Source organism: Stegodyphus dumicola, chromosome 4, assembly GCF_044657685.1.
Source record: "Stegodyphus dumicola isolate Sdum_Otavi_A_Nest chromosome 4, ASM4465768v1".
Taxonomy (NCBI): Eukaryota; Metazoa; Arthropoda; class Arachnida; order Araneae; family Eresidae; genus Stegodyphus; species Stegodyphus dumicola.
In genome coordinates this window covers 141,578,365-141,600,450 of record NC_140771.1, presented here as the reverse complement: position 1 = coordinate 141,600,450, position 22,086 = coordinate 141,578,365, and the positions used below count along the sequence as shown (strand labels likewise).

Here is a 22,086-nt window from a genome sequence, read left to right as displayed (position 1 = left end):
GAGAATGTCGACTTTCACCGGTGAATGTCAACATTCACATAGTCTCTTGGTGTATGTCCGAAATATTTTCCAAATACTGTTATTTCTGACTTACACCGGTCAATGTCAACATTCACCATGTACTAATGGTGAATGTTGAACACATAACAATATTATATTTTCTTTTCCGTAATTCAGTCGCGAATAAACGCACTTGAAACAAGAACTTAAGAACATGAGAACCTAAAACACACAATACATTCAAAATGAGAAAGGAAAATAATAGAAGTTAAAAAATTACTTAATTATACAGTACGTTCTACATGAGAAAATAAAATAACAGTAATAAAAACCTTACTAAATTATGTGATTCAAATCTTATTTATTGCAACAACTTAAACTATTATGGCACTTATGACCTCTCTTTTCGACTTTAACCAAAGCATATCTGTGATTGTCGACATACACCGGTGAGGGTCCGAATATACAGGAATGTAGTAAAATATTCGGTCTTTCACCGACGTATTTGGTGATTTCTCCGGTGAAAGTCGACATTCTCCAATTTCGGTCTTTCACGGTAACATATACATTCTTCTGACGCACCCTGTAGTATTTTTTGAAAGATGTTTTATAGTACTTGGACTGTCTTTTAAACACCTTGACATAGTAACCACAGAAATTATAAGTAATTAAATTGAGAATTCCAAATAATAAATGAATTCAGTAATGAAGAAATCGTGGTAAGTGTTCCCAAATGGGTATATATACCAAAAATTAAGCACGTATAAGGGAAATAAAAAAATAGCTTAACCAACCAACCCTGCTAGTGCAAAAGGCGAGGAATACTTTTCAGTTTTGTGTCTGATAAGTCAGCATAAAACACATATTACGGTTGCAGTTGGCATATTTTTATTTCGAAAATTTCTAACACTAAACCAGGTGTTAAGATGGTATGAAATTCTGCATTAACAAAAAATTAGCATAAAAGGTTGGAATGATGCGTACAGAATGAAAAACAACAAAGACAGATTTTTTAAAAAGTGAAACTGTCGAATAGAAAAATTAACATGTTGAGCAGGAAATAAAAAAGGCAAGCGAAGAAAAAGGTGCTTAATTACAGACAGTCATTATAAATGTTCGATATAATCACCACTGTTACCATAAGTAATTAGCATACGACCCAGGGCTGGATTATGTGTTAAGGAATATGTGCACGTGCTTAAGGCATCAAGGAGAGGGGGATACAATTAAGCATAAATTTATAATTTAAAGGATTTATTCAACTATGTGAATCTTCATTTTGTTACATCAGCAATGGCAACCTACCAAAATGAAAAATTGGAATATTTCTTTAAGAAAGATCTTAGAGATCAAAATAATTTTTAAGCAATGAAAATGATTTTTTGTTATCTAATTAATATTTGAAAGGACAATCACTAATTCTTAAATGCAAAAATATTTATGTATAAAAAATATATCATTTGCATATTTTAATAGAAGAAAAATACTTTAAATATTTTTTGTGTTAGTAAGAATAAAATTATTTGCTTCCTTTTAGAAGCAAACATAGAAATTTTGTTGTTGTAGGTCAATTAGGCCTATATTAGCTAATAAAACTTATTCATATATTTTTAGTGCACAGATTTACATATGTTGGCACTTTCACCGTGCAGAATCAAAATATTGCAACCCATATACATTACAAATATGTCATATTGCCTTGATAAAATAATGCAAGGAAAATCATCTATGCATGATTTTTGAAAAGTACAACTATATTTAGCTTTTCGCAAGCATAACCAAGATGCAAAATTGAAAACATTTTCCAGAGTTCATAAAAATCACAACGGTGTATTGAGAATACGGCAAAGCACACTAGGGCTATCTGCCTAAGGGGACGGATGCCTTTGTAGAGGACTTTCTAAGGGAAACTGGCTTATATACACATTACACATGGGGAAAACCAAGAAAACGCCCATGCAGCCAGCCCATTTGTGGGATTCGAACCTCGGACCGAACTACTTGTGTTCAGCGATTTTACCGCTTGACCGCTGGTGGGCTCCATAAAAATCACGATTTGTAACAAAAGAACACAAAGAACAGCCTCAATCTTATTTTGTACTCCTTGGCTAATACGTACAATGACTGGTGGTGTCGTTTAATGTGCATGTTCCCACATATATCTGCTCTCGTGTGCATAGTAGTAGCACAACATAATATCTCAAAGAAATAAGGCCTTGTTTTTTATCATACAATTTTGAGGAAAAAATCAAGTGATTACAGATGCCAGAAATCACTTTTGGGGATGAAAATAATGGAATATTAAGCAAAGATACTTAGGCTACATTCTGAATAAAACAAAGCACATGAGGGTTCTGCCTAGTGAGAGGGCTGCCTTCATGGGTGATCTGAAGAAACTAGCTCTTATTTGCATTAAGCATAGAAAAAAGCATGAAAAACATATGCATTCAGCCCGTTTATCAAATTTGAAACCGGATTTAATTATCAGTGTTGTAGCCTTATCTGCTTGAATACCAGTGGCCATCAAGATACTTAAAAATCACGAAAAATTTTACGAAGAATCCAAGAATCAAGTTTGTGAGAGTGCAGTTGAAAACTGTGAGAGTTGGTACCTTCTTTATGATATTATGAAGAACATGACTTGTCACAGTTTTTTACAGGAGGGGGGAGACAGAAGTTTTATCGCAATTTCAATAACGGGCAAATCCCACTCATGTATATTTTAAAACCAAATTTAAGGGGGGGGGATATCCCACTTAGTCTATAACCATTGAAACTTGGAATATGGCAAAAAGAACACACAAAAGAATTCTATTTCTTGTTTAAAACTAAAAAACTATTATGCACACAGTTGCCTAAAGAACTGTTATACTCACAGTTGACAGAGTTAAGTGTTTCTTGAAAATTTTGCGCTCTCTAATAAGGTGATTGCACTAATACGTAATTAGATATAGCAACTGTTCCAAGCTCCATGATATTCAACGGCCATTGTTTTCCTTTTATTTTAGATGGAGTTAGTATCAAAGGTTTTTAAAATTTAGAAAATGGTACTTTTCTGTAAACAAAGTGCCAGATGCAATATGTGACAGCCTGTGTATCGCATCATGAATAGCTGCACAATGTTCAATTTATATATAATTTACATTGGCCAAACTAAGAGAATATAATTTTTAACGAATGTAATATGTTTAATGTGCATAATGCTGAATTTCTCTGCACAATTACATTACTGTTATTATTAGTTCATTTTGTTTTTAAAAGCTTTAGAATTATTAGGGTTATTAGGGTTGCTATTGCATTGAATCTACCTGAATATTGTTTCATTCAGTCATTCTCATCGTTAAATTAAATCTGACTCCAGTCCATAATTCTTTAAAATAAATATTTAAAATAAACAATTACATTTTTTTTTGCTTAAGGAAGCCAAAACTTTATTTCATACGTTTTACATACTTCAGGAAATCAAAACATTATTATTCTAATCTTTCTTACTTTTGCCAAACACCAAAAACAAAACTCCATCTAAAATAAAAGGAAAACAATGGCCGTTGAATATCATGGAGCTTGGAACAGTTGCTATATCTAATTAGATTTCAGACCAATGTTTATGTGTGTTACATTTCATGCCGCACTAAGTGGTGCAATGTTAATATAAAAGTACCTGGAAAACACCTATGTTATAATGTTAACAATGATATATTAAGATAGACAATCTGACAGTTCTGAGGGTACTTACTCGTTTTCCTGTCAACAGTGAAAATTGGCCGAAATTTCACCAAAACTGCATTAATGACTCCAATGAAAATTTGAAGCAACAGATTACTTTCTGTTAAGTAATAACAGATCTCTCTTTAATTAGATAATTAATGTAGACTATGAATATGGCATATAAAGACTTAAATAACTATGAGCTCAAGCTTTGAAATTATAGTATGGCAAGGAAATTCATTAAAACTAACTAGCTCCATTTTAGCTGCCAAAAACTCAAACTAGTATATAAAACAATAATAAAATTGCCACCTTCCTTATGAATTCGGTGATACTTAAATAACCTTAAATAAGAATCAAAATCATGTTGTGTTGTTCTGCAATATCTTTATAGTGCCATTCAACAATCTTTCATTCACTACTGCTTGCTATTCTGTAAAAGGTAAGTCTCAAACTTTAATCCATTTTACCCCCCCCCCAAATGCAAGAAAAAACAGATAAATAACAGTTAATGTCCTTACGAAGTTTAACCCGACTTACTGAAGATCACATTTATATACACCAAAGCAAAGTTTACAGAAGTGTATTGTGATATCACACTTATCAATAAATTGTGTTACTTCACTACACTGTCAAAAACAGTCGATGGCAAAATATATATGCATCATTCTGAAATATCATGTCAAATTTTGATTCATTTCATATGCAGCCAGACACTGCACATTTATTAAATAATGTATAAAACAACTGTAAATATTTGAACTAATTGAATCTACAGCTAATTCAGATAACTTATTGAAAACACTGAACTAACTTTTCTTTCTGCAAACCAAATATGTATTTATGTTAAGGTAAATGAAATATTATTTTTATTTTATTATTTATTTATTACTGTTGTTTCAAATATACTTTATTTCAACAAAGATTACAGAAATAAAAAACAAAATATTTTTCTCTCAAATAAAAATACAGAACACTTGTTTTATAAAATTAAATATGAAATTACTTTTTATTTGTTTAACCCATTTGTATTTTAACAAGCAATGAAACTGATTTTGATTTAGGTAGATCCTCCAACACAAAATATAAATTATTTTTACAGTATTATACAAAGAAAATTTTTATTTACATACAGCAAAATATAAAACAGATCAGATCCTCTTCAGCAAATATATATATGCAGCCATAAAAAAAATTGAGCTATAGTCATAAAACGTGCATATAGATATTTTCTCAGGATACAGACAAATGTTTCCACTTCCAAATCATGCTGGAGTTTTTTGAAACTAAGAAGTGAGTATTTCCATCATCACTGATTTTCATTTTATTAAGTTGTACAGTTTCTTTACCTTTGTGAAGTTATTAAACTTAATTGGAATCAATTGGCAACAGACTTTCCAATTCAAGAATTTTAATTAAATGCATCAAATTACAATTAAATCAAAGATACAATTTGCACTATTTTGAGTTACTCTTTCTCTGCATTGCGACATCTTTAGCTCAGTTGCTGCTTTGGATTAACACAAAGGCTTTCCGGCTATCAATTGGACCGAAATGAGTACGTATTGCTTTTTCTTGCCTGCTGCTGCTTGAATATACCACATCTCTTACTTCGCCTTCTTACTTTATTATCTGAAATGTAAACTGCATACACGGAAATTGTGGAGCATGTTTAGCACACATAGTGTTGTACCAGTTTTAAGCAATTATTTATTTCAGAATAATTGTTCCTGTGAAAAATAAAAATGATATTTTAACCATTATGCCAGTTGTGATTTCAGACCAGTCGTCATCTAAGCAGCAGTCTTTTCGGCCATGATTTAGGCATGAACTGGTTTCCATCTCCCACAGAAACTATAGCGTCACATATATATAAGATGAATGACTGGAGAAGTACTTGTTACAGGTGGTATGTTTATCTGGGGCCTAATTACTTGGAGAGGCTTTAATGCATAGATGGAACAAATAAGAAATAAATAAGACTTGCAGACTGTGGCCAAATTCAGCACATAATTTTATTTCTTGGTGACTTAATTTTTTTAATGCATATTATTCTTTACACATCTTCATTATGAGTATGCTATGCATCCACAATGTTCTACAGCATATCACATCGTCAGACAAATGACAAGACAGCGAAAAACAAAACGATTCATGCAAACCAAATATGTATTTATGTTAAGGTAAATGAAATATTATTTTTATTTATTATTGTTGTTTCAAATATACTTTATTTCAATAAAGATTACAGAAATAAAAATATTTTTCTCTCAAATCAAAATACAGGACACTTGTAATACTTGCGATTACACCACGAAGGCATTCTAGGAGACAGGAGAAATACCTTGTATAACCCCCTTTAAAGAGCAGCTGGGAATTAGGGAACCCAATCACCAAATCCTGGTGGTGGAGAATCATTATCCACCTTTTTTTTTTTTAAGTTCAGGTGCACTGTACAGATATTAGATTAAAGTAGGAAAGGTGAAAGAGCAATGCCCTTGCCGAGACTCAAACCTCGGACCTCTCGAATATGCGCCAAGTGAGTTTCCAATTACACAACGAAGGCATGTTAGGAGTGGGAGAAATACCTTATAAATTAATTCATTATTTTATATTTTATAGATGATTATAATGAATATAGGTTTTGTACAAACTCCTGCACATGGAAATTAGGTACAGTCAAAAGTCGTTAATTCGGACCTCAAAGCTACAAACTTTCTGCTCATGCGTCGCATTCACGCATGTGTGCAAGACCTTTACGGCTGTGAATATGCATGTGCGCATGCGCATAATACGTTTACGCATGCGCATTTAATGTATAACGGACGGTATAAGCTGAGCTAAAATTATCTAATTCAGTTAATGTTGCAAATTGCGTTGTTCCTTAATCTTCAAATTGGATCTGGCTTATTATTTCTTGCAGACTGTTAGAGCAATTTTATAAAAGTAAGCTTGAACTCTCGATTATGTCAAATAGAATTTCCGATATATATTTACTAATATGTAAAGGATCTACAAAGCGAAAGTATGTTTCGAAGTCCATTACACAAAAAGTGGAATTGCTGCAAAAAGTGGATAAAGGCATAATCCTTCGTTTCTCTAACTATTCCGAAATCTGTTTATCAATTTCACGCTGCTCTGTGGTGGCGCGGGGGAGGACGCAACGAAGTGGAAGCTGATCTATCAGCACTATCCTTATCTTCAGGGCAGATGTTTTTATTTTATTTGGCTTATTATTCCTTACTAAATGTAGTATTTCATCTCGATGTACTCTGTCTTTGATATGATTTAAATCAGATTCCTCATCATTATAATTTGCTTCCGATAGTGAAGAAAGTGACACAGAGGTTATTGAAAACGAAAAAATTTCGATTGACAAATTAGTCGGTATTCTCGACACAGCAATTATAGGACTTGAACAGCGGAACTTTGTAACTGAACAAGAAATTATGTCTGTTTATAGAATTAAAGAGAAAGTATTATCACATAAAACGAAGCAACTTAAACAACTTACATTGAAAGAAATGTTGGCTGATCTTTGGAATATGGTAACTGGTAGTTTGGCGACATTTTGAAGGCGATAAAGGTTACTACCTAGGACTTTGGTAATAATGTGAGAAGCACTCAGTTCCGATTACGCATTATTTTGTGTGAGGAAAATGAGAGATCATGAGATATGTCATGTGACATTAATGGACGAATTACAGTTGTTTAATCGGAAAAGGGGGGAAATCTGGAAATTTCGTACTTAGCTATAATTTTGTGTTGTGTGAAACGTGACATTAATGGACGAATTACAGTTCTTTAATCGGAAAAGGGGGTTAATTTGGAAAAGCTTCATTGTGTGTTGTGTGAAATAGTGTGAATTTTTGGATTGAATGGCACTATGTAAAGCGAATTCTAAATTTTTAATGCATTTATCTAATAATAATAAGTTGAGATTGTGTGAAAGGAAGGATATTACAAGTTTAAATGGCGGTGCAAGAAATATGGTGAAAATGGACATTTTGTGAAAAGGAGTGTAAGGAAGGGTACGTGGTTTGCTGAAAGTAGTTTGAGTATAGGTGAAATTTTATTAATTTCTTATTACTTGGAGAATAGACTTCCAGTTGACTACTGGATTTAGGATTTAGAAATTAGCAGTAGTACTGCAGCGACGTAATGAAGATTCTGAAGATGATTAGGTAAGTTAGTACTTTTAATCATTTGAGGATATTATTTGGTACTTTTCCGTTTCGCCGGCGCAAATCTCTCCAAGCAGACTTTATTGGCGTCAACATACAGTATACACATAAAAAATATTTAAAAAAATGTTAGTTTTAAGAATTCTTTTTTTAAAGGCATAAACATTTTAATATCGCTTAAAATTTTATAAAAAAAACGATAAATAAAGACAATAAATTTGTAAAAAGACATTAATTTAAGAATTTACTACGCTTTCATGGTTCATATCACGTGACCCGAAGCGATCTCTTCTCACGTAAACTACTCTCTACAAAAATCTAATGCTCGCAGTAATTATCTACATTAATTTCAAGTTAAATCTTAATTTGGAACACAAGTTTAAATGCAAGAAATATTTCAATTCGTACGAATAGCTTACTCAGAAATTATGTAAAACTGCAGTACTTTACTTCGCTAATGCATCCTCATTAGAATTGATGAATTTAACTCTTGACTTTACCTTTTCTATATTTTCGGCTTCGGGTAAGCGCTGTGATTGCATCCTAATTGACTTAATTACCGAAAATGGCCTTGGACATAAAACTGAACTATCTGATAAAAATTCTATGTAATTATATGTCAGTATTGAAAGAAACAATCAATCTGATAAGAAAAAGCTGCGACTTGTTTTGAAAATGAGGTGTAAAAGGTTACCAGCGAGAATATTCCGTTTGGCATCGGTTGCACCATTATTAGCGACTTTATCGCTTGCGCCGGTAAAACGGAAAAGTACCTATTATTTTTACGCATTGTTCTAAATGTAAGGAGTAATTATTTGAAAATTGTTATTAGCAATGATTTAGTTTAAAGTAATTAGGATTGTAATCTAATTTTTATTAATTTAATGTATGTACTATTTATATTTTAAGTAGTGTTTTTAGTTTAATTATATTTTAATTTAATGATCGTGATTTTGTGAGTTATATGTTTGTAGCATTTTGGAATACGTTTGAGTAGTATACGTTGAGTATTTTCATGCATTTTCGTGAAATGTTTCTAACTTATGAGAAAAAAGCAGTGTACATGGATATAGTGAAGAGTGTGCGCAATGCCATTTTTGTGCAATTCTGGGATTTTTTTTAAGTAAAAATAAGTCGACGTGTACATGGTTTAGTGATATTTTAATTAAATGATAGTTATTTTGTGAATTTTATGTTTGTAGGGATTTGGTATACGTTTTAGTTGAAGTAAACGTGCATGGAAATAATTTAAATATTTGACACTAAGTATTTGTAATGTTTGCGGTATGAATTCGTTGGTGACGTTTCTAATATAATAGATAATTTAGAGGTAAAAGTTTTTGGATATTTTATTTATTTTATACGTCGAAATGTTCATATTTAGAAAGGGTATATACTTTTTCGCGATAAGGTAATTTCATATATGTTCTTTTTACTGGGTTTAGAGATTGAGAAAATTGTCATGCATTTTCGTGAAATTTTTCTAATTTATGAGAAAAAAGCAGTGTACATGGATATAGTGAAGAGTGTGCGCAATGCCATTTTTGTGCAATTCTGGGATGTTTTTTTAGGTAAAAATAAGTCGACGTGTACATGGTTTATGTGTATGTGTTATCGTGAAAAACACACAAGGATTTTGCGATTGTGCACTTTTTCCCAATTTTGCAGTGAATATTTGTCATGATCAAGCAGTTTTGTTAGATAAAATTTCTAGTATAAGTGTAATTTGGCTAGTAGACTGTTGGAAAAAGTGTTCAGTAAATAAAAAGAAAAGAAACATGTCTTTACTTCGTGAAGATAAAATGGCGGCGGAAAAAAAAAATAGAGGGTTGCTGTAGCAGAGTTGGTCGCCAAATTTTCGCCAAGTTACCATAATCCAAAGATCAACCGAAATGTTTAATTAAGTAAACAAATAAATATTAAGCTCTTTTTTTGTGTGTGTAAATTTTGATACCTTTTAGATCATAATTTTTCTTTATTTCATAAATTACGGTTTCATATTTTTAATTTTATAATTTCTGCATGCCATCTTACCAGATTTAAACTGATGATCTATAATCCGGAATCGCCGAAGTCCCGACGAGTCCGGATTAACAACTTTTGACTGTATAAGACTCGGTGACTCTACTCTTATATGCGCCCTAAGATCACCAAATGTGGCGATATGTGTACTGCGCTGCTTTTGGCGCGATTGCGTGTTGTATGGCAACCCTTTTGATGTTGAAAACTGTTTTGCTGGAGTGATTTAATCATTGGTTCATGTTGTGCGTGTTTTGAAATGGCCTATGTTGCAATGAGAGACATAGTTGCAAGAGGGTCTGGGAGATTATTTTTAGTGGCTGTGCATTATAGAAGTAAGGAAACACTGATGCAGTGTATTAAAGAGTGGATTGAGCCTTGTACAGCTATTTTTTTGGATGGCTGGAAAACTTACAAGGATTTAGGAAAAGAAGGTTTTGAACATTTATTTGAGAACCATAGTCTGAATTTTCTGGATAGTGTGTCTGCCTGTCATATAAATATCACAGTGATTACATGGCAGCACGTTAAAGGCGGTATGAAATTGGTATTTCTGCTGTTCGAAAAAGCATTCATTCACAGTAAGTGCATTTTACATTATTCTTGTTTTGTAGAATGTTATGCTCATTGTTTTTTAGCATGATTTTCTGTCGTTATTGTTTTTTTTTTAATTGTTTGAAAGTTATTTTAGTTTATTTTGTTGATTAGTGCACAGTGCCTAGATTGTGCAACTCGTAAATGTTTTTTAAAGTTAAAACATATCGCTGTGTACATGGATTCTTGTCAAATATTTTTGGTTAGAAACTTTACGTTTTTGCTATCTAAATTTTTTGTTTTTGTTTTGGATTTTTAGCTTAAATTGTGTGTTTAAAACGTGTTTTCGCATATGCATAAACCGCATTTTTGGAGACATTTTAGGCTTAAAGTTTGAAATGTACACAAAAAATTTAGATAGTAATATGGCAGCAAGATGTTTCTCGCCAAAAATGTTTGGCGAGAAACGCTCAGGTCGCCAAATGCGGCGACCCAAGGGTGCATATAAGAGTAGTTCCGAATGGGTTTACCTTTCCTCATAGAAAAATTAATTTCAACTTTAATAATTATGGTAAATAAAACATGAAAAAAAATTAAATACATGTAACAGACAATTTTGTAACTATTTATCTTACAAAAAATTCATCACATACAATACTTAAAATGAAAAATAAAGTTCAACCATTTGCCACAGTAATTAAAATTTTAAAACTATAACCAATCTATTTACGTTGTCATAAATTTAAAATTTTGTTTCACTAATAACTACCTGAATACTTTATGACAAATGCACAACATTTAAATTTATACACCACTTTTAAATTTATATTAACCACTTGCACTAAAAAGACGTGACACACATCTCAAGATGCTTTTGTCTCAAAGTACGAGCGACGTGAACACCACGTCGATAGGCATTCATCACAAAAATGGAAATAACGTGGTGCACACATCGCCTAACAAGATTGTTTATTTCTCGTGTTACAGCTCTGGAGTGAACTTGCAGATGCGGAGCAGCGTAAATGAAACACTTTACCACTTGTTATATTATAGTGCACGGCACCGCAACCGTGAAGTTTAGTTGTAATGCAAGGGGTTAAAAAATACTGCAGTTTCATTTTAGTAGCTATTACTAATAATGACCAAATTTAATTAACATTCACAACATTTGTGTCCGATACTGTTTCTGACCATACAAAATTATTAGGGCATTATTTATTATTAAAGCATCTTAAAGACTAAAGTGAAATTTTCTAACAAAATTACTATTTTGAAGATGCAGTGAAATCTACAAATCAGAAATCTAATAAAACTGTTATTTCATTGAAAAATACTTATGGTATTTTTTAGTAAGGTGAAACACTTTTTTCTTTGTAAGCAATAATTATAATTTAATGAAATAGCATTAAAATGTCTTCAAATAATACATTTAAAATTTAATTCAGATTATAAAAATATTAATTATTTTAACATAAAATAACAACAAAATGGCAAAGAAATAAAACATCATACACAATACACCACATTAACTTTTATTTCCTTCTCTCAAGATCTGTCAAACCAGCAAACTGAAAGCTTTTTAAAGGATCTTTTTGATTCTTACGAAATTTCTTACTTGACTTACCCTCCTTCCGAGTTTTCTTTCTTTTAAACTGAGCATTTTTTTTCTTTACATTTGATGCTCGAACAATATTTTTTAATGTAGGTGGTACAATATAATCTGGTACATTTTTTAAATGGGAATCAAGTTTTACAGTATGAAGTGATTTGTCGTGTCTCAGGATCTGCAAGTCTCTAGGATTGTCTTCAAAATATGGCTTTAAATTTCTTGAGTTCAAAAGTTCTGTTTTGATTTCTTTTAATCTAGCTTCTCGCACAGCAATCTTGGTCACGGCACGAAAAGCATCCCGAGCACGGTATTTAAATCCTTCAAGTTCTTCCATTTTAAAGAGGTATGGCTGAAAATGTATCTTATCATTTCCAGTTTCATCACTAAAATGTTCTCTGACTTTTTCCAAAAGAGGCATTTCTTTGATGCTAACAAAAGACAGTGCAGTGCCTTCAGCATTTCCTCGTGCAGTACGACCAACTCGGTGAACATATGCTTCAACACTACTTGGAAAATCAAAATTTATAACATTCGATACAAACTGAAAGTCAATACCTCTGGAGATACTGTATTCTTTATCCTTCTTGTGCTTTTTAGATTTTGAACCCGGTTCGTCCACAATTCGTTCATCAGATGCTATAATAATATCATAAAGACCCATATTAAACTGGGTGACTGCATGACAACGACATGATGCAGGTAATTCAGCATTTAAAATGCAAGACCGAATCCCAAATTGCTCCAAATATAGTTTGAGACGATAACAACGATCTACAGAGCTGACAAAAATCAGAGATTTTCCTTGAATTAATCTTAATTTGAAAAGAGCATATATAAGGACAAACTTGTCTTCTTCTTCACACTTGATGTGATATTGAGTCAATTGATCACTAGCTGGAAGATCAGGTTCCTTTAATTTGAGGATTACTGGGTTGTGCAGAACAAGCTTTTTTAAATTTTTAACATCTTCAGACAATGTAGCAGACATTAAATATGCTTGGTATATGGAAGGCAAATGGGTTAAAATCCTTGATATGTCTTTCTCACACCCAAACGAAAATAACATATCAGCTTCATCCAACACCAAACTTCGTAATGTATTTGCAACATGTAAATTCTTTTCCTCCAAATGAGCCAGAACACGCATAGGTGTTCCAACGACTATATCTGGCTTTTCTAGCAGTAAAGGTTTCTGTGCTGCGAGATCCACTTGTGGAGAAACATCAAGGCAAGTTACATCCCGAGAACAATGTGTGGTAAGTTCCACGATATTTCGATGAATCTGATTGCAGAGTTCTTTGCTAGGAGCTAAAATAAGTGCAAAAACCTCTCGTACGTTAGAATGCTTTTTCTTCTGTAAAATATGTTGTAAAATTGGAATAACGAAGGCAGCTGTTTTTCCTGAGCCAGTCCTAGCACGAGCCAATATATCTTTACCTTCTAATGCCAATGGAATTGCTTTTTCCTGAATTAGAGTTGGTTCAGCCCAATTTAGACGTGCGATAGCTTCCAGAATTCGTTCATCTAAACCCATATCACGAAAACTGATTGACGAAATAACTTCCGTAGCCTCCATCTTGTAAACACGCGACACAGGTTCTTTGGTGCACGTATAACGTCTTTCTACTCGAAATGAGAAAAAACTTTGGTGAAAGAAAGAAAGAATGGATTGTAAGAGCGAACGATGTGTTTTCTAACACAGGAATTTTGATAGAGAATAGCAATTTCCGTTTTATTTGATGCAGAAAGCAGGGGAGAAGTACTATAATGCGGAATAAAAATAATCCGAATTAAAAGCGATTTAATTTATTTTAAATTAGAAATAGAATATACTTATTCTGTGAAATATATTTTTATATTTATTCTGTGAAATGGAAAAAGGTAAGGTGTTTTTTCGGTAAACTTTTCCATGCAGTCTTAAACTGCATTGTATTCTAACGCAACGCTGATGTATTTGAGAAGTAGTCTTAAAGTTCCAGCATGATGATAGAATGATGTATAGAATTACCGAAGGAGTTTAAAGTGCCTCGTTGCAGTATGTGAACAGTGTTTGTGCAATATTCAGTACATTTTTAAAATGAAAATACAAGCTGAGAAAAGAAGGGGTGAAAAGGGAAAACCTTGGTCAAAAGTCTAGACGGGGGAAGTTAAAACTCGACGGGAACTAAAGAAATTCAACCAGTCGGAATAAGCCACCGCCAGAGACTGTTTTTGGAGACCAATTTTTATGCCTGCAATTGAAGGGATTGTTTTGGATTCTTTTCCACTCGTATTCTCTTTTCGTATGTTTTGATGATATGTTTTTTGTTTAGATTTATAAACTTCCTAACTTTTACGGTCTTTTTTACGATGATCTATCGCAAAAACCAAAACGTATTTACTGTGTAAAATATTCTGTTTCATTTTGTAGCACGAAAAATTAAAGAGCGCATTTATTTTTTGATCATCAAGTAAAAAATGCACATGAAAAGGGCTTTCTCAAGTTTTTCTTGTGCAAAAGATATGCTGCTTTTTCTTTCTTTCTTTCTTATAATACTGGGTACCAAATTTAGCCCACAAAGCTACAAGCTTATATATTTTTACAGAAAATTCTTATGTAATTTGAATTTTTAGCTTTTTCTAAAATGTATTTTGCGTGATGTTTGTTTTTCAAGAAATGTAACACATTACACTGAATAAATTGATAGTAAAAATCTCAAATATATCATATTTTTTAAAAGTTAATGTATAATTATTTTAATTGTTTTATTTATTTAACAAAGTGTGGAATTCTTTCTCAATTTCAACACATACGAAACATAAATAATATATTAGAAAGATCTTCCAATTTTTATATGTAAATCTCGGTTCAATTAAAGTACTTTATTTGTATTTGATTTCCACAATAATATTTTCTCACAGAAGATTAGGTGCAATACGTTTACAAACATTACGCTCGTAATCATTTGAAAAAGAGGCCCATGAGTGGTAAAACTGCGGAATACTGATAGTTAGGTTTATACCCTAACAAATGTGCTTTTGGACACATTTTGCTCAGTTTATCTGGTCTGAATATCTGCATAAAATATTAAAGGGAAAATAAAGTATTTGTACCCAATATAATACCTGATCAGCAAAACAAGATTACTGTGGCTGTGGAGATCGACATGCTAGTGAAATTGTTATATGTCTTGTAGATATCTCACAAATAGATCAGCTAGAGTACTCTATCAAGCAGTATGAGGATAGGTATCATATAACCCAATATGCATATATCAAACATTTGTAGGTATGTATATTAAAGTTGTAGACTTCCATTATGCTTAGAAATTAGAATTTATATTTCTGTAATACATACTTATGAATCTTCTGTAAAACATACTTATGAATCTTCTGTAAAACATACTTAGCTTGCATAAATCTACTTTCAAATACTTTATTTTGATACAACGCATGGTTTAGTAAAATTAATATTGCTGAAATTAGGAAAATTCAAGAGCAGATAAAAGTATGTCATACTTAACTAACAAAAACATGTAAAGTAAGGCTAAAACAGCAGCTTAACATAAAATCTTGTATTAGTTTTAAGAATTAAGTGGCATAGGTCCGCTTCTTCAGAAAAAAAAATTAAAAAAATAAAATTAATAAATAAATAAAAAATAAAGGTTTTTAAGTTTTTTATTCCTGGGATTTTGAAGCACATATACCAGATAATTCTCGAAAATTAATAAGAATAATTCAAACTCTTCATCATTCTAAGCTTTTTTGATTAATTTTAACCTTTAACTTACAGACCTGTCAGAATTTTAAATTTTGTTACAGCTCCATGTTTTTGAGAATATGTTTGTAGGTTTATTCACACAGTATTCCAAATTCTTCGATTATATATTTGCAATGACTCTGCATGAAAAATCTACAAATTAAATTTGCCAAAAGCTTTAGAAAGTGGAAACTAATACTCTCAAATAAGTTTCTTCCTTCTGTGTGAGGAAATCAGCTTTTTCATTTACCATCAGTTATATAATGGGAACTTGCTTGACAATTACTCTGAGTTGAAAGTATCTTGAAATTTCTCAAGATGTCTTCAAATATAGTTCTGACATAAGTGAAGCCTATTCTTAGTGATATTAAGTTTTTGTAACATTAAATGAGGTACAAAAGGTCCATTATCATATCTTCAGTGGTGAACTGTGGGAAGTTTGCATGTGTACTTTGTTAAATTTGTCTCGAAATTGCAAACCCCGTGTTCTTTTTGTTTGTTTATTATTTATTCCAGGAAAAAAACACATCTTGCATGTTGTAACCATAATTTAACAAATAATAAATTTCACATTATAGCATGAACTAAAAGTAAATTATTTTGGGGTTTTCAACGAGATGGCTGTAGCATGTAAACTGCGTAAGGACATTCCTAACTGTGTAAAGGAAGCTGCAGTCATTATGGAAACTATTGCTATAAATATAGATGAAGTTAAACAAGCTTTAAGCTTGATGAACAGTATCTACTCAATAAAATTTTCTTTAAGACTCAAAATACATTTTAGATTTAAAGACAAACGCAAATGAGGAAACCTTTATTAGAATGTAAAACCTTTTTGAAAAATCTCACTTTCATTCTTAAAATTTTTCAAATGATCAACTGAGGTAAGAGAAAAAAATAGCATGTGGCAACTTCTGGCATAAATTGTGCATATCATAAAATTTATTGGATATTTTATGTAATTTCCATGCTATTCTTTATTTCAATTTTTTTATGCATAGTTATTTGTTTTCTCTTTCTGTAAAAATTGAGACATTTAATTATAATTTGGTATTTTGTTTTTATAAAATAAAGTGCGAGCTTTTTGTTACTATTGTTATGGTTTTTGTATTGATTTATTTAGTTCGCTATTTTTAATAGAATTGTTATTAAATTGTTTCATTTCCCCGTGCAATCATGCATGCGACTTATTTGAAGAGAATGCTACGCCAGAAAAATTAAAAATACAGGAGCACGCGCATTTAATAAATAGATATCTCGTAATTGCACGCTTTTGCGTTTCGGGAAGAATCGAGAAAATACCATTTTATGCTCGTGCGTGATTTCAAAAGCTTATAAAAGGAGGAAAACCTCTCAATTCAGTAGTCAGTAGTAGTTACTGAAGTAAGTAAGTTGGTGTTAAAATACGTTTCTGAAAATTTGTGACTTGTGACGCGCTTTCGAAACGCTTTAAATTACATCAGCGTATTAAGTTACTGCGGCTACTAGTAGCTAACAGCTAGGTTGGAGCTAGCCATGTCAGAAATAGAGATAGATGATTTACGGAAATATCTAGATGAACGGGTTATCCGTAACTTACCGAAGGAAAAGTTTAACCCTTTAACGGTTTGTCCCGGATTATCTCGTTCTTTTATGCAGGTCTCTTAACGGTTCGTTACGGATTATTGTAAGTTTAAATGTACCCTCGAAAACGGATCGTCCCGTGTTTTTGTATTAGCGAAAAAATGCGCCAAAAACGACTAGCCCGTATTTTTGTACGTCTTCCAACCCCCATTGCCTAAGGGGACAAGGGTCCACGCAACCCCTGACGACAATGGGTAATGGCTGTCATTATCGCTGGGAGAAGTCTTCTTGATGTTTTGAGATAAAGGCCTTACACTGACTCTAAGGAAACAAATTTATTACCAGTTACAAAGTGAATGTATATATAAAAGGAATTAAGAATTTTCGTTTGAGAACAATTATTGAATAAAATAAACAAGTTTTTACAAAATAAATTTTTTTTATGACTCATAAAATTATTAATGAATTGAAATGAGAAAAATAATGTATTATATAATTTACTGGGAACACGTGATTAATAATTCTCTTTAAAAAAATTTCGACAAATTTATATCACGAATAATTTCCTTTTCCCCCCTTACGCTTAATGACTTTATTCTGATGAATCGAAGTTATGAAAACTAAAAGCTGAGTATATAATTACAGATCTCACTAATAAATGCTTTACAAATACAACTCTTCATATTTCAGCAGAAGTTTTTGAAAACGCATTTATATAGGTTGTTGTAGAAATCGAAAAAATTTTATGCCAATTTAAAATTTTTTTCTTCCCCTAATTTTCAGTTGCTTATGAGCGTATTAAAAAAACTTTTCCGCTCAAAATTTTAACTGTTTTAAAATATTCGTAATCGCACTCGATTTGATGTTTACAGTTTTTTCCCTGCGATTTCTCTAAAAAGAAACAATTATAATTGTATTTAATAAAGAAAATTTAATGGATTTGGAATCTGCGCAAGAGAACTGAAACTATCATGGAGAGAATTTCTAAGGGGAACTAGATCTCATCCACACTGAACGTAGAAAAACCCCGTCAAACTTTCATAGAACAAGCGCATTCGTCAGGATTTGAACCCCTGTCGAATTACCAGTATTCAGCGGTTTCAGCGATTGGCCACTGAAACCCCCACAGCCCGATTTAAAAATCTTGTTTAGAAAGCTTTCATCTTGATTTAGAGTGATAGGTGCCGTAGTTTGAAGGTTAGGATTATTTGAATACAGTATAACACACGAGGACTATCTGCTTTTAAGGAGAAAGATGCCTTCATAGAGGACTTTCTAACGAATAGCTCATACTCATGTTATACATAGAAAAATACCTTACAGCCATCGCATTCGTTCGTCTGAGTTTGAATCCAAATCGAACAACTAATATTTAGCGGTCTTATCGGCCACTGATATACGGCTGTAGTATAACCAGACTTATTATTATGTATTATTAGATATGTATTACCAGACTGTATGCATCTAAATTAAGAAATTTAAAAAAATCTTCTGAGGTAATCTTCAACCCAAGTTAAGTTTTTTTTAATGATAATGAGTAATATAATTATGAAAGAGTTCACGTCATTTGCGTCATTTTCAGATTGTTAGTTAAAATTAGTGTGGTTTCAATCAACGATTATTTAAACCTGCTACAAGAAATAAAATACATGAAAATTTTCCTTTAAAATATCAGGAATTATTGAAAAAAAAAAAAAAAAAAAACTTCTGTAATTTATAAACGAGGAAACATATTTAACCAGATTTTATATGTGTGAAAAAAATAATGAATTATGATCTCCTCTAGTGGAGATCTTTATAATTATATTTCTAATTCCAACATCAAAGTGAGAAATCTAGTCGCTAAAGCAACACAACACTATCAATTTTTGTAGGCTTCTATTTTCAGCGACGGAATAGATCAGCTGCATGGAATTTTCATGATTTTTCTCTATATGTAAACCTAAATGCATGTAAGCTTTCCTTAGAAAGTTCGCCGGAAGTGGAATATTTCTATCTTAGAAGTTAGATATCGCGTGCTATCGAGTACAAAATTTGAACTCGGTAGGTTATCGAGAAAGTTAGCAAATCTAAATACAGGGTCGACAGTAATATGTTTGGGACCCTATTCTAAAAATTAAAAGTAGCGAAAATCACCCTACATCGCCCCCTTTTACTTACTTTTATACTTTTATCTAAGAATTATATATTGCATCCATAAAAAGTTCTCTAAATTAATGTTATTTGGATCTCCAAACCATTTTATGCTAAAATACATCTTTCCAGATGGTCGCTTTTACTCACTGGGAGTCGATGCTTCTTGAAGATGCCGATTCATGAGTGAAAAATTATTTTATTTCTTTTCCGGTTTCCCCTAATCGTTTACACAAAGGCTGAACTTTCAGGAGAAAACAGCCTATCTATTGGTGTTAATTCGTCAGTAAAGAGATACAGCACTGAACGGAGGAAAGTACATTCTTTTTTTTTTTTTTTTTTTTTTTAATTTGTAGAAATCTGGACTTTCCTGTTCCCTCAAAATATTCAAGCAATTCGAAAATTAAGCAGGGCTGTCATTATTCTTCTACCAACAATGTCTTCCAAATTCTAATTGAAAGAACATCCATTTGTAGCAAGATGGGGAGAATGGCATAATTCCTTATTTTTTCCCACTTATAGGGCGAAAAACAAGAAGCACGAGACTCTGTCGGCCTAATTCATGTGTTCACGAATTATCGTCTATCACGTTTCCATACATTCCGTTTTTCTGAGGAGAAAATACGAAAAATTTTCTATGCTTTCTCACGGATACGAACCGCAGACCTTCCGACTGCTAGTCCGATCTACTATCATTTACATCACAACAGCCCTCAAAAAAGAATGAGATACTTTCTTATAATTTATACGATATATATTATAATACCTATATACTTATATATATTAATACGGATATGCAAACTGATGATTCTAAAATTTTATTATCATAAGACTGGAAAAAATTAAGGATTTAATTCATTTTTAAAAGTTAAGATAAAATATTTATTAGAATGTCAAATTTAAGCATTTCAATTATTTATATAATAAAGGGTAAACTTTATATTTATAAAGAAGAATTGTTAATAATATCCCTATGAATTTAGAAATTTATTTCAAGTGATATGTTTAGCTTAAAAGTAACGGGAGCAAAACTGTGCTAAAACAAAAGCCACACATATCGTAATTCTCTCCTTTAAATTAATGATATCTATACCGCTGACAAATTGTTACTTGACATGCATAATACAATATTTACGCATAATTGATCCTTTCTAGACTAATACAAGCATAGCATATTTCTATAGAATGGTTTGCTATAGTTAATTTAAGTTTCACATACTTTCATATATAGGGAACTAATTACATAGCACTGAAGGTTACTCAATGTAACATAAAAGATATGCTATCTGATTTATGTTTAAAATGACTAAATTTAAATGTTATATGCTCACATGTACACCTACTCCAGAAACCTGACACATTTCGAAATTTAAGATAAATCAAAATTACTGGAATATTTCGTCAGAAAGCAGTTTTTTAAATTTTGGTAAATTTCGTGCGATTTTGACATAAATTAGCCTGATCAACAAAAATGCAGTGCTCATGAGGCCCATTAGAATACAAGTGATTAAGGTCATTGAACCACAGTAGTTAAACATGGCTCCGAATACTGATGAACGATCTAACTGTACGGATCTTTTCGTGATTTTCCCTCCATGTGTAACATTAATACAAGTAATTTACCCTTATAAAGTACTCCCCCAAAACATTCTTTTCTTAAAATAGAGAGTCCTCGTATGTTTCGAACTAAATGAAAGAAACGTAAACAAAATTCGGATGCATGCAATTCCCTGATGCATGAAACGAACGCGAACCAGTTTCCTATAAATCCTGCCTGAAGGCATTTTATCTTTCAGGTTGAGAGGCTTTGTCTGATTTGCCTTTATTCATTGAAATCAAACAACAGTAAACAACGTCCCCTAATAACGACTAAAACCTAACATCGGGGAAGGAAAGAGGTGATAAACAGTTCTTAAGCGAAAGGCTCTTTGTTAGTGTAAAGGTCCTACATGTGGCAGCCGAATACAGGTAGTTCAACCGGTATTCGATCCCAGGCGAAAATATTGAGCGCATGATTTGTTTTCGTGGTTTTCCACCTGTGGAATGCGAATACGAGTCAGTTTTCCTACAAAAATCCTTCACGAAAGCATTCCTCATCTTATGCAAATAGCCCTCATCTACTCTGTCATATTCTAATAGCATAACCTTTTCTACTAGACAGAAGAATCTCTTTTTTTTTTTTTTTTTTTTTAATGTATGACTCCTAATGGTGTCAAAAACTGCAGTTTTCTTTTTTTTTTTTCCCCTCTTCAATGCAAAAAATACACATCGATCAATCGATGTTACTTTACATAAAATCTACGTGAATTCGTATTTTTTCCACTATTTATTTATGTGTTGGAGAGTTTTCATATCCGTGAACCGCAACTTGACGCGGACAATAAGCTTTTCTCTATTATAAGCGCAGAATGTTTCATATTAACTTTCTCTGGAACGTTCAAAATTTAATATTTCGTGAATGTGATGGAAAGAAGTCTGCATGTAACATTAAAACATAGTCTCTAGTTTCTAGAAGTTTACTGTCACTAATTTTTCAAACAGAAATATCGTTTATAATGTACATTAAAGTTGTATATTAACTTATAGCAGCAGGGAAA

General features: G+C 31.9%; 2 protein-coding genes across 2 annotated transcripts in view; one reads left to right on the top strand and one right to left on the bottom strand.

Annotated features, from left to right (window-relative positions):
* LOC118192307 (uncharacterized) overlaps positions 1-22,086 on the top strand; it is a 154,868-nt gene that overhangs the window by 60,101 nt on the left and 72,681 nt on the right. The window lies entirely within an intron of this gene.
* On the bottom strand, positions 11,962-13,664 carry Ddx56 (putative ATP-dependent RNA helicase DDX56). The gene has a single exon (XM_085815563.1). The coding sequence runs from the start codon at positions 13,628-13,630 to the stop codon at positions 11,978-11,980; it is 1,653 nt and encodes a 550-aa protein (XP_085671689.1). The 5' UTR covers positions 13,631-13,664; the 3' UTR covers positions 11,962-11,977.